Raw genomic sequence first — 14,161 nt, forward strand, 5'->3', positions numbered from 1 at the left:
GCGTCGAGGCAGTGCTCATCTCCTGTTCACAACCCTGAGAAAATGGTGGAAACTCCACATTCATATGGCAGGGGTGAGTCTGCCCTTAGGACAAACGCTTTTGACTTCCCCGCAAAGTTGTGCTTATTTTACCGACTCCAGAGAGATGATGGGCTGAGACAACCGCCCAACCAGGAATTGAACTCGCAACCTGATTACGAGCCGCCCGCTCTACCACTAACACTGAGCCCCACCTGGCTGGATCGACGTTGTAACTGCTCATCATGTGAATGGATGCTTATTTGTTTCTTCTGTTTTTGCCTTCAGGCGTTCACCATCGACATTCTTAGACACAAGGACTCCATTGATCAGTTGGTGAAGACTGGTGATGAGCTGAAAGTCTCATGCAGTGAAGAAGAGAAAGCTGCCATGGAGGTATTTTCCATACTTGGTTTAGATCAACATTATTCTTTTAAAAAAATGAAGGGCATCAGATCGTTATTTATTATATTATAATACTATTATACAAGTTCTTGCATTCCAAACCCTATATAGTTTGGTGGCGTTTCAAGTGAACTCCCTGTTTGCAAACGCCAAATGATGATTGTCCCACAAAATTAATTAAACTTGCATGAAATGTACAGATAGGGCATTGTGCATCCAACGAATACAGGAAGTTAATCACAAAGTAAGAGTGAATGAATCGAATCAAGATACGTTTTTTTATGTTCAACCTTTTCCAGCAACAACACTTAAGAAATGGTCAGTATCAGTAACAACTAGCCAGCAGAAATATCCAACCTGTCGTTGGCGAATGGGGGAGAAACGTGATGAGCGAGTTCGGGTTCAAACCCTAAGCAGGGATCTTGCGGTGCGGCCAGTCACGGGGTGGGATTTGTGCGATGGTCCCCTGCAGAGCAAGCTCGCGTCCCTGCTGGAGCATTACGACGTGGTGAGCCGGCTGAACACCGGGCGCCTCAGCCAGCTGGAGCGCGCCCAGCTGCTGTCCACCCAGTTCTGGGAGACCTACGAAGAGCTCATGCCCTGGCTGGTCGAGACCAGAGAGTCGCTCGGTCACCTGCCGCCGCCCTCCATCGAGCAGGAGACCCTGCGGCAGCAGCAGGAGGAGCTGCGGGTGAGCGCTTTGCGGCTTTGTGCAGTTTGCAGTGGCAGGGGTGGCCAGCTGGGAATCAGGTGGAGGGGGCGGGGGGGGGGTGGTGCACCTCCGATTAGGACAGTTGGCTACGTACGATATGAAAGAAGTTCGACATACATAGACTCACACAGAGACCCATAGACTCACACAGAGACCCATAGTTTGTTGTTCTTCCCCCACAACCTCCGATTAGCACGTTTGGCGACCACGTACGGTGCGGAAGAAGTTCAGCATAAATGCATGCGTGCATTCGTGCTCGTGCTAAGAGCTGTCAGAAACGACGAGCGTCTTTTGTTGGTTGTGGTTAGCTCGATGGAGCCACTGGACATAGCCAAATTGATATCACTAAGGGAAGGTACAATGATATAACGTAACGTGAGACCCTGTCTTAAAATTAGGCGGCTTTTTTTTGCAGTTTCTATTTGCTTCGTTGCAATATTTAGAACTTTTGTCATTTTGGTGACCTAGGTGTCTCGTGTAAATGAGACTATCCTGGTCACATGGGTTCTCACTTGGTTAAAGCAATTAAACTTGAACTTTGAACTAATTTTAGAGGGCAAGCCACTTCTTGATTAGGATTACCAACCAAGCATCCCATTCCGCCCAAGTGACTTTAGGTAGCAATCAAGTAAGTTGGACACTGTCAACTAGAATAAACTAAAAGATGCGTCAGGAATAATATCGATAATTTTTAAAATGTTGGGTTTTAAATTTGTAGAATTTAGCATTCACGAAATTAAGTGTTCAATTATCTTTATATTGCAATGCAATGTCACGTATCGAAGGCTTGTTAAAGTCTCAATTAATGTATTATTTATTGGCACTCCAGCTATGCATTAACTTGACGTGATCAAAGGCCACGATACGATTTAAAACATCAATGATAATTTTCAAATTTTTACCTTCTAGTTTTTTTTTTATTGTCGCTCACCCACTCCACCGGCCGCTAACGATGAGCTACCACTAACCATCCACTGTTCCCAACTCTCAACGTGGGGGCCCCCCTTCTTCCCCAATCGCTCCACCTCTTAGCAATTGCGGGAGTCCATCGCGGAACACAAGCCGTACGTGGACAAGCTGAAGAAGATCGGTCCGCAGCTGGAGGAGCTGAGCCTGTCGGAGGGGCCGGCGCTGCGCGAGAAGTACACGGGCGCCGAGCGGCTGTTCGAGGCGATCCGCGAGGACGTGCGGCTGCGCGCGCTCGGCCTGGATGAGGCCCTGTCCCAGTCGTCGCAGGTGCGGGCTGCCCCCTTAGCGTTCATTTTTTTTCTTTCACTATTTTTATTTCACCAGGTGTAAGGCCCACTGAGCTACGCATAGCTCTTTTTTTTATCGGAAGCGGCCAGGCCACAGGTGACAGCTCGGTGAGAAAGTGGATTATTGCGTGGACATTTATAGCAGCCGAATACTCGTGAAAGCACGTTGATTCTAAAGGTGGAGGGACTAAACCGGGGGGACCCGGAAAAAAATCCACTTCACCACAGGGAGAAGGAACACGCAAACTCCAAATGAACAGGCGTCAAGGTCGGGATCGAACCCACGACCTCCTGTATACCGGGCGAGGTAGTTAACATCTCGCCACCGTGGCACCCCCTCGTATTTGCGTCCCCGCCATCGCCGCGTGACTCGCAAGGAGGACAGTGGGGCGGAGTATAATGAACTGGTTTTATTACCAGAATGTTACGTGCACACAAGTAGAATTATATTGAGCTGGATGTTAAAACAACGATTTACCGAGTTCCTGGTATGGTACTTATTTCAAACGTTTAACAATTGATGATGTCATACACGTACCGTTCGAAAATGTAGGCGCAAAGTGTTGACTATGCCATACAGTCCCAGTGTATATTTTGGTTTACCTTGCCTAGTATGGTGATTGGTGAAAGATGATGGATGCGTGAAACTATTAATTGTTTGAATAACTCGAGTGAATGTGCCATGTCTTTTGTTTTGTGAAAACTAAACTACGTCTTTATGTGTACCTTTCCCATGATCCTCTTGTATTAATAGCCAGCAACTGTGTTTGCTGGTTTTTGTGTCTTACGATACAAGCCACCAATTCTAGTGTTTACTATGCTACTAATTTCACGTCCTGATATTCATATATACGTAATTTAAAATGTTGGTTGCTGGTCATTTATTAGTTAAATAATAAAACAATAACAACAATCACCCACTAACATAAATCTTGGTTTAAACTTAAGGCTAATAATCCCTTCATGATTCACCTCATTTCCATATTATATCTGGCTCTGTACCAAATTCACAAGGACAATATTTCATTCTATATGCTATTATCCAAAATAATACATGTGCTCCGTATGGTTGCATGTGCTCCGACCATCTGAAATGCGTTTTGGGGCATATCCAACCATGTCCGATGGAAGATTAAACAAATGGCAGTGAAGCATTCTTTGCAATTAACACATTATAATTAAATGCTGCCATGATGTGATCCTGGTCTACTGCATGCCTTGCAAATATCTTCCTGCCTAACATGTTGATTTCTTGAATTCTGTGTTGCATGAGGACTTAATCTATCACATCGCTACGCTGTTTGCTTTTCTGTGCATTCTTCTGCTTGGATCTCTGAATGGCTTCTACTGATGTTCAGATTAAAGAGGTAAGTGTATTTCTGTCTGACCGTTATTCGCAACATAACCGTCTGCAAAGTGCTGCTAGTTTTGTAAACTCCTTTAAGAGGCAGTTGTCTGTTGTTTTTTTTTCATCTGTTGACAAGTACTCATATATATATATTTGTACACGCGCAAAAACAAATCACGTGCCCTGTTGGTCCACTTTGGCTGTAGTTCCACGACAAGATGGACGTGATGCTGGAAGGCCTGGGCAGGATCATCGAGCGGCTGCGGATGCCACCACCCATTCCGGCCGAGGCAGAGAAGATCAAGGAGCAGCTCGCAGAGAACAAGAACATAGCTCTGGAGCTGGAGAAGCTCCAGCCAATGTTCAACCTCCTCAAGGAGAGCGGCGAGGAGCTCGTGGGCCTCTCTGGGGGCGCCGAGAAGGAGCTCAATGCTAAAGGTTTGTTTACTTTGCCACTGAGTGGCCACCCTTGTTGGAATTCGAATATTTATTTATATACTTGAGGACTCCAATGAGCCACAAAGCTCTTTATCCCAGATGTCCAGTATGAGAAATGGGCGTCGACACTTCAACGACCCCGTTGCGTTAGAATAGGGAACAAAATTTGGCCCGACTATTGTTGCCTTTGGAAGTTTTGTGGAGAGTAATTTGTGTATTCTTTTGACGTCAATTGCATAAGTACACATGCGAATATCTATTTTGAATATTTAATGGTTGCATTCTTGAGGTTGAAAATTTGTCGTGACATTTACAATTTTGCACAAAGCATGGTCCAGTATAATAGTTGCTAGGCCTGTAACGAATCACCATGCTCCAGGGATTCACAGACTTGACACGATTATAGACCGCGATTTGATTAAAAGTCAATTATTATTTTCTCATTTTTGCCACCTAGTTTGTATTGTACAGTTTCGTTCTCTCCATTAGTCTATAAAATTAGCATAATATTTGATACATGGTGTATACATTCTAAATATTACCTTTCTTGAAGAATTAATGTATGTATTCTGCGTGTAAGAATGAATTTAAATTGGCAAATCATTGCATGCGTGCTCGCCTTAAATATTCACCAATATGAGCCTCTACCAATGACCCAATCACCCAGAATACACTCGACCTTATGAGCTAGGCAGGGTTGATCTTAGTGCTTGGGGCGGGCAACCGCCATGCACACTAGGTTGTCCAAATCCATTGCTGCACTGTGCTTTTGTTCTCCCTGTCTTCACCACCCTGCACTGACCAGTTTGATAAAAGTTTGACCAAATGATCCCCATGACCTCCACACGGTGTGGCGATGCCCCTCGTCCATCAGTGTATTCACGAGATGGCTTTACACGTAAACTCCAGTCATCCTCGCAGCAGCGGCTTTTGGCTAACCCATTGAACAAAGACGGTCACCACATCGCACTCTTTCAGATCCGCTTTTGCGCTCTTCCGAGATTAGGAAGCCACTGGAGCTACACACTTTCAAGTCTAAATTGAAAATTAATTTCTTTAGAACTGCTTTTTGTGTTTCGTTTGTTGACCTTCCCCCCGCACCTCCGATTAGCACGGTTGGCTGCATACGGTGCGAAATAAATTCTACATACGTACATAGACTGACACAGAGACCCATAGACATGCATTGACCCATCGTTTGTTGTCCTTCCCCAGCACCTCTGATTATCACGGTTGGCTACGTACCATGCGAAATAAGTTAAACATAAATGCATACATATTGGAGTGTGTGTTGCTGGCCATCCCCCCCCCCCCTTTGTAATGACGCAGCCATCAAGGACAAGCTGGGCCAGATGCTGTCGCTGTGGGAGGAGATCCAGTCTCGCTCGGAGGAGCGGGAGAACCGTCTCCTGGATGTGCTGGACCTGGCTGAGCGCTTCTGGACCGACCTGGGCACCATGCTGGCCACTCTGAAGGAGACGCGCGAGTACATGCAGGACCTGGAGGAGCTGGGCGTGGACCCATCGCTCATCAAGCAGCAGGAGGAGTACATGCTGGTACGCGCGCGCCGCTGTGGGTCAAGGGCAAGGTCCCGTCGTGGCCAGCGCTATCGATACCGCCACACCCTGCCGCTCTCTGTACTTCTCCTGTGTCACGTGATCCTCCGATATGTGTTATTGGGTCGTTACCGCGTGTTGTTTGTCACGGTGTCTGACGTTTCGCTGCTTACGTGATGGCGAACAGCGTGCGGCACGACCCGGAAGCGCGTCGGAGAAATCTACAGCACAACTGTAAATCCTACGCAATAGCTTACCTAGGTATTTTGAAGTCAATATCAAACCCTCAAGGTTTCCTCTCCCAGTATCCCACCATCTAGTTGTTGGTCTTCAAACTAATTTACTGACCTTTGCATCCCCACTCTAATGCCTTGTGTGGGCAGTTTAATGGCTCAACATTTCTATTGTTTTAATGAAAGTCATAGATATAAAATGAAATGCAGCGGTACTAACAGACAACCTGTTGTGTATCAATCAGGCTAACAAGAATGACATCGATGGATTCCAAGAGGACCTTGAGATTCTGAGGTATCTGGGAACAAATCTGATATCAGCTTGCGGAGAACCGGACAAGCCTGAAGTGAAGAAGAGCATCGATGAGGTATGATTACACACCCAAACTTTATTTTAAACATGAAATCCAAACTACGTCACACACACTTAACGTTAATTGATCAAACAATGTCTGTTGTGCCGATTAAAGTCCCTTCGAATTATTTACATGTCATTGAATGCGTGAATCCATCAAATATTGTTGTTTTTTTTGTACTGATGGCACTGCCACTATGCACTGTTTTTTTAAAGATGAATTCTTCCTGGGATCGGCTGAACAAATGCTGGAAGGACCGCATGGACAAATTGGAGGAGGCTATGAAGACAGCCATGCAATACCAGGATGCATTGCAGGTTGGGCAGCTCATCCGTTCGTTCATTCCTCCACAACTGTTGCATGTGCCTGCACCGCTTGTGCGAAGGTCGGTCGAAATCCTGACAGAATTAGGCCAATGATTGGTCTCGCCAACATATTGTTAGGCTCGTTTATGCTTTCACATAATATACTATCAAAACTGTTTCATAACAACACAATGGCAATGATTTTTTTTAAATAGAGCAGTAAGATTGAGCCTAACATAATTAGCAATAAACGGGTTTTGTTCAGTAACTGACGGCTTCTCGTCTCTGAGGAGGTGTTTTCATGCTGTGCCTGAGCAAAGCGGAAAGAAACGCGCACTCAGCTTTTATCTACCCGCCACGACGCACATGGTGTGTGGAGAACCCTCATCCAGCAGTGGATTGACGAAGAGGGTTGCACGTGTATCCGCGTAAGGATGTTGCGTCCACCGGGCACTTGAATGCCCCAGCAACTCGGAGAGCCTTACATCTCATCTCAACCATTCCAGTGCCTTGCTGCAGTCGAGCCAAACGGGTACCCCCCCCCCACCCTCGCGTCCCCCTCGCCCCCCACCCATCTCCCCCAGCAGTGGCGGCTGTCTAGGTGCGGCACGCGGTGCACGCGGCCGGTCCACAATTGCGATTGCGCTGTTGCGGCACTGGACGTCTTAATTGAAAGAGGGGCTTCCGTAGCTCATCGGATTCCTCCAGTCCAAATTGAAAGATTCTCTGACGCACGATAACTGTGCGCGCTGCGTAACTCGACAGAGCATGTTCGACTGGGTGGAGAACGCCACGACGGAGATGGAAAACCTGCCGCCTGTAGGAACAGACCTGGAGACGGTCAAGCGGCAGATGGAGGATCTCAAGGTGAGGGGCCGCGCATTTCCCTGCGTTAGGGTTTCTTCTCCTTCTCGTCGCGTTTAGTCGGGGGGTGGCGGCTCTGAATCTCATTCGCCACTCCGCCGCGTGAGCGGCAGCCTCACGGCTTCGGCAAACGCTCGCCCGTATTCCCCTCGATCCGGTCTCTCCCGTCTGATGGTGTATGTGGAGGGTATGTGTAGATGTACGTATCCTTTATTGTTACGTTCTGAGAGCAAGAGTCTCTTCTGCAGGGGAGACCTGAACCGCAAAACAATGCAATAAAATATGTAAACAAATAAGCGAAATATCTAACAACCGTGAACATAATGACAAGCTGACAGACTTAATTATGAGTAATGAATGAACAGGACACAATAATGCATTTTATATATATAAAAAAAAATACCACTTCATCTCCAGGAAGATGCATTTTAGCTATATAATTGGCATAGAATGATGTTCTTATTACGTGCATGTTTTAAAGGTAAAAAAATAAATGATTTCTGAATGCCGTTTGATGAAGCTGGGACGTCGTTTCCTGTTCCCTTTTTGCAGCAACTGAAAACCGAGAGCTACCAGCAGCAGATCGAGATGGAGCGTCTGAGCCACCAGGGCGAGCTGATGCTCAAGAGGGTGAAGGAGGAGGAGAACCGCATGGTGATCGCGGGGCCGCTCCGTGACCTCAAGGAGCAGTGGGAGACCCTCGACACCAAAATACTCAACAGACAGGTGCACGAGCATTGGCCGAGTTTGCAGCTCTTTTAAGGGTTCTACATGTCGAGTTGGACTCAATGGGAAGTGTATGAATTGACTTGCAATTCCGAGATGGCTGGTTCGATCTCATGAGATAATGTTTTGTAGACCTAATCGTTGCATGAATTTGGAAAAGTGACGTCTATCATTTTAATGTTTCTATGAATTGCGAGCGTCCTTGTAGGAAGTGTCGATGTCAGCCTGCCGCTCAGTCACAGCACTTGTGTAATTTTAATTTGAAGAGAAAGAGAAGGAACCGGGAACGTCTAGTATTGATGATTAGCTATGCATGACCTATGACCTTGGGCGAGTTCTGAAACCGTGACGGCAAACTTTCTCCGTACGAATGGCTGTGAATAGTGCACTGCCCGGTGGACAAAGCAGGTATTGCTCATGATGTAAAATGTGGCTGGGTAGTGGAGGGCAGAGCGGAAAAAGGCTTGAGGTCACTCACGCGTTGCCATTTTTATTGACAACTGTAGATCGGAATAAAAATCACCCCATCTGATTGATTGGCTGGTACCACCACCTCTGCATTTTTCGCGGCATTTGTTTAAGTACCTTTCGCTCTCTGGTACGTTTTTGGGTTGTACCATGCGTGTTGTTCGGCGTGCTGTCCGACGTTTCGCTCCACGTGCCGGGAGCTACTCCCAGCACGCGGAGTAAAACGTCAGCAATCAAGCTGAAAAACACGCGGCACAACCAGGAAATCTCCATACACCATAAGCACCCTGTACAGGACAACCTCAGAAACTAAACTAAAACTTTTCCCAGGTACAATAAAGTTGCTTATCATGTGGAAATTTATCGCAGCCAAATGCTCTTAAAAAGATGTTTCCAAATGTAGAGGCAAAAGCCGGAGGACCTGGAGAAAAATCCAAGTGACCAACCATTGAGAGATGTGCAAACTCCAAATATGCAGGCGTCAGGATCAGGATCGATCCCACGACCTCCTGTATACCAGGCGAGGTAGTTAACATCTCGCCACCGTGACGTCCATGCGCTGTCATCCCCCAGCTTGTGCGTCTAGCACTGCAGTGCCGTCCGTGGGGGGTCTTGATGCGAAGTCCCTGCCGTGTTCCGGAACATTCGATTGACGAGCGTGTGATCCCGCGTGCAATGCAGCACAAGATGGAGGCGGCGCTGCTGGCCCTGGGGCAGTTCCAGCACGCGCTGGACGAGCTGCTCACCTGGCTGGAGCACACCGAGGGCCTCCTGGAGGAGCAGAAACCCGTCGCCAACGAGCCCAAGGCCATCGAGATCGAGCTGGCCAAACACCACGTACGCGGAAACGCTTTGACACGCTTTGACACGCACACGTCCGGCGGGTCGGCGACCTGCGGCTCCGTCGCTGCTTGCGGCTCTTTAAGCAGCCGCTTGGTGACATTGTTCACGTGCGTTGCGGCTCTTTAAGCAGCCGCTTGGTGACATTGTTCACGTGCGTTGTGGCTCATTAAGCTACCGCTTGGTGACATTGTTCACGTGCGTTGCGGCTCTTTAAGCTACCGCTTGGTGACATTGTTCACGTGCGTTGTGGCTCTTTAAGCTACCGCTTGGTGACATTGTTCACGTGCGTTGTGGCTCTTTAAGCAGCCGCTTGGTGACATTGTTCACGTGCGTTGTGGCTCTTTAAGCTACCGCTTGGTGACATTGTTCACGTGCGTTGTGGCTCTTTAAGCTACCGCTTGGTGACATTGTTCACGTGCGTTGTGGCTCTTTAAGCTACCGCTTGGTGACATTGTTCACGTGCGTTGCGGCTCTTTAAGCTACCGCTTGGTGACATTGTTCACGTGCGTTGTGGCTCTTTAAGCTACCGCTTGGTGACATTGTTCACGTGCGTTGTGGCTCTTTAAGCAGCCGCTTGGTGACATTGTTCACGTGCGTTGTGGCTCTTTAAGCAACCACTTGGTGACATTGTTCACGTGCGTTGTGGCTCTTGAAATATTCCTGGCTTTTTTAGATATTTTTTTTTACCGAATTCGACAAAATAATGCCTCTTGTTATTTTGGTTGCCACAACCTCTGCACGCGCCCAAACCCCCCCTCACTTTCAGGCCTCGTTTAACCTCCTTTCACCGTCGCCCGGATATATTTCGAATTGGTAAACGTTTCGGAGCGGAGTTGTCTTGCCCAGGATTTTACGTACTCTCCGTCATCATCACCTCATGTTTAAATGACAAGAGTACCTACTGATAGATTGTCTTTGTGTTTTTTATCCAAGAGCCCGGTTGACATCGGAAGTATCTTTTGCGAGAGAGAGATGGATTAAAATAAGTGCATCGTACAGCAAACGGGTTCCACGGGATAAACTATTTGAAATGCAGAAATTAAACAAGTAATGCTAACAGACTGAAAGAGAACATGCAGAATAACAAAAAACTGGTTCCAAGTGAAAATAAAGAAAAATTAACGGCAAAATCAAAACACGGAACAAATATAAATACGTAATTTTTGTTTAAAGCAATTTAAAATACAATAAGGATGAATGTACGCAAAACGTCCCGAAATTTCAATTCATTGTCATATTCCTTTCGCGTAGTCTATCGGACAGGTCACGTCAATGCAACGCCAAACTTAGGCCAGCTTATCAGAAGACGGCCTCCAACGATGCAGCTACGCGAGTGACTCCGCTGTGGCGCATGTCACACCGATGACCCCAGAGTAGCAGTAGTAGTAGACACAAGCATTTGGCTAGGATCCGGCGCTCGACGTCGGCCCCCCCAACGACGCCCGAGCGACTCCCCACGCTTGACGTGGCCCTGCCCCCCGCCCCCTCCCCCGCCCCCCCCCCCCCCCCCCCCGCAGGTGTTGCGTAACGACGTGCTGGCGCACCAGTCGACGGTCGGCACGGTGCAGCGCGCCGGCCAGGACCTCGTGCTCTCGAGCTCCGGTGCCGAGGCCAGCGGCCTGCAGGGTCGGCTCGACGACCTCGCCGCGCGCTGGGAGAGCGTGCTGAGCTGCACCGAGCAGCGGCAGGCCCAGCTGGAGGGCTCCCTGCGCAAGGTGCGCGCCACCTTCCCTACTAGACGCCGTGTCGCGTGTCGCGATCCGGACGACGTGCTATCGCGTCGCGTCCGCGCTGCGTGCTAACCCTTTTCCCAGTCCGACGACGGAGCGCACGCGTACGTCAACGAAACGAAACCGGAAGGAAAACTTAACTGAAGTAGGTTTCATCAGTACCGCGGCTTTCCACAAGGCCATGCGGGAGGGTTGCGTGGTGCAGTTTGGCGCCAACTATCGTAGAGTGCGGTTGTGTCACTACAGTTCTCTGCGGTGAGTACAATGTCTTTAATAACAACGGTGCTATGCCTCTGAGCCGCTTGCACTTTCCGAGATTCAGAGGTGAACGGGACACCCACCCTGCAACTTGAGGGCTTCTCGGAACGGGAAAGGGGTTAACCACCACACTACAGGTCTTTTAAATCTAGATTGAAAATACATTTTTTTAGAACTGCTTTTTGTGTTTAGTTTGTTGTTTCCCCGCACCGCCCGATTAGCATGGCTGGCTATGTACGGTGCGATAGAGGTTCAACGTACGTACACACGCGCAGGTCACAGCGCTTTTCTTGATGCTTCTTCCATCACAGCACGCGATCCACTTCGACTTTCCCATTGTGTGCGTTCCCAAGTTCTTACAACCTCGCTCAATTCTAGAAACCTTATTAACGCTCATCTATATTAAACCTTCAGTAGCACTTGGCGTATTAGGGCCTCTCTGCCAGGACTCAGCAACCGTGGTGTGTGCATACGTGTGTATTGGCGTTTTCTCTTCCTGCTTTGAAGAAATTTACAAGTGTGGATTTGGATTCTCAGTAAGCTGTTGACAGTCTTAAATTGCAAGAGTAACCATGAATGGTAAAGGGTAGGCATGTAGAAAATGCATCAATTAATCCGTTACTCTTGATTCTTTTGGACTTGCATTACATTGTGTGGAGGACATCATTATTTGAGATTTTCAGCAGCATATGTACACTTGAGCTAATGGAATAAAAATGTGTCATGACACAAACAATTATTGTTAATAGTAAGATAAAATAAGGAAGCTAAAATAAACTTCATGATTCCTATGATAATCATAAATCATGATGGATCATCAATTTTATGTTTGAGGGAGGGGGGGAGGTTAATATCGCCATGCCTTGCAGAGGGTCTCTTAAACCACAATTAGACGTGAACCCTCTTTAACTGATAAGTTAGAATAAAAATGGTCCGCTTCGTAATGACCGATGCAATTGCAGGTGTGACATTACCAACAGAGCGATGATGACTTTGCACGCACGTTGCTTCCCGCCTACAGGCCCAGGGCTTTCAGGGTGAGATGGATGGGCTCCTGCAGTGGCTGTCCGACATGGAGAACCAGCTGAGTGACACGAAGCCGGTTGGGGGCCTTCCCGAGACTGCCAAGGAGCAGCTCAGTACTCACATGGTACACCCACCAACATCCATGCCCACCCCCATCACGGCACAATCGCGGTGCCGCCCCTTGTCCGGCACACTTCCACTCTTTTCCTCTTTATCATTGAAATTCTGTACCGCCGCCCCAAAATGTCAGAATCGGAATATTTATTTATGCTGGAGGTATCCGATGAGCTATGAAGCTCTCTTTCACGGATGTCCAGTAGGGGTGGGTTAGAAATATGAAAAAAATAAGAATAGGTTTTACCCTTTGTGGCAATAAAACAAGTGTTAAGATGTTCAAACACCAAATAGATACCTATTTCAAGGAATCAATCTGATGTGCGTCAGAAAGTTACAACAACAACCAATACAAAAATACGATAGTAGTGCAAGTATAGGAAAGGTTAACACTTATTTTTTATTCTTTTATTTTATTTTACCGGGTAAAGCCCACAGAGCTCATTAGCTTATTTTTCAGAAGCGACCTGCCCACAAATGATAGCTCAACGAAGTGGCTTATCCCGTGGACATTTTTAGCAGCCAAATAATCTTAAATGCATGACGTTGATTCTAAATTTAGAGGGGAAAAAATCCAAGCGAGGGACTTACCTTCTCGCCACCGTACTTGCTTTGTCTTGTTATGAGACTATTACATTTCCACCGAGTATCCGCACAGACAGCGGTGGTACCACGTGGGGTTAGAGAATGGCAACGGAAGGTGACGTTACAGACCTGTTGCTCAAGTCACTTGCGTAAACCTCTTTATCCACACTTGGTTATACCCTCTTTATATGATTTACAAAGTGCGTTTGTCACGTGTGAAAATAATGTTTAAGTTGAAATGTGCCTAATTAATTGAAACACCGAATGTAGTATGATTAGGCATTCCGTGCTGCCATTGGTGACTGGTCTGAGACGATTAACAAAAAAAATTCTACACCTCCGATTAGCACGGTTGGCTACGTACCAGCACGTAAGAAGTTCAACATACATATGTACCTTAATGAATGCAAAGAATAACCCTCGTTAATCACCAGTGGTTACCCGGATCTACGTTGACTGCTGTGCTTCTGGCTCGGCGCTCTGAGCCACGCGACAAACGTACAATTATGAATTTCTCGTGGCCCTCGACATTTTTGTGCCACCCTGCAGGAGATGTGCGAGGAGTACCAGGTCAAGCACGGGCTGTACACCAAGGTGCTGGAGCAGTGTCAGCGGATGCAGAATGAGCAATCCGGTGAACCCACGTTGAAGTACGGCATTCAGGACCTGGAGCACAAGTGGAAGATCGTTGGCAACAAGCTGAACGAAAGAAGGGTGAGCCTCGCATGCCTATGCATCATTGGGAATGATTTTACTTAATGACTGCCATTCAGAGAGTTCATGCAATAATTTATCTATGTAGGCATTTAATGGAGAAATATTAGCCAGTGAATAAAGGTTAATAATATTCCTTTAAATGTAAACATGCAAAGGTAGCCAAATATTTTCTCTTAATTAATGGTTAATGATTAAATAATATA

At 47.2% G+C, this 14,161-nt stretch overlaps 1 protein-coding gene across 30 annotated transcripts in view; it reads left to right on the forward strand.

The window, feature by feature from the left end:
- Window positions 1–14,161, forward strand: part of LOC116941622 (dystonin-like) — a 263,899-nt gene that overhangs the window by 224,558 nt on the left and 25,180 nt on the right. For all 30 annotated transcript variants that reach the window (XM_076066562.1, XM_076066563.1, XM_076066566.1 and 27 more), the window contains 13 exons: window positions 307–414; window positions 896–1,114; window positions 2,168–2,371; window positions 3,946–4,177; window positions 5,507–5,733; window positions 6,212–6,334; window positions 6,538–6,639; window positions 7,393–7,494; window positions 8,044–8,217; window positions 9,367–9,522; window positions 11,046–11,243; window positions 12,538–12,666; window positions 13,791–13,955. In XM_076066562.1, coding sequence (XP_075922677.1) covers window positions 307–414; window positions 896–1,114; window positions 2,168–2,371; window positions 3,946–4,177; window positions 5,507–5,733; window positions 6,212–6,334; window positions 6,538–6,639; window positions 7,393–7,494; window positions 8,044–8,217; window positions 9,367–9,522; window positions 11,046–11,243; window positions 12,538–12,666; window positions 13,791–13,955 — 2,139 coding nt within the window. The remainder of the gene's footprint in view (window positions 1–306; window positions 415–895; window positions 1,115–2,167; window positions 2,372–3,945; window positions 4,178–5,506; window positions 5,734–6,211; window positions 6,335–6,537; window positions 6,640–7,392; window positions 7,495–8,043; window positions 8,218–9,366; window positions 9,523–11,045; window positions 11,244–12,537; window positions 12,667–13,790; window positions 13,956–14,161) is intronic.

Source organism: Petromyzon marinus, chromosome 12 (assembly GCF_048934315.1).
Source record: "Petromyzon marinus isolate PM22_M1 ecotype Great Lakes invasive population chromosome 12, UKy_Petmar_22M1.pri1.0, whole genome shotgun sequence".
Taxonomy (NCBI): Eukaryota; Metazoa; Chordata; class Hyperoartia; order Petromyzontiformes; family Petromyzontidae; genus Petromyzon; species Petromyzon marinus.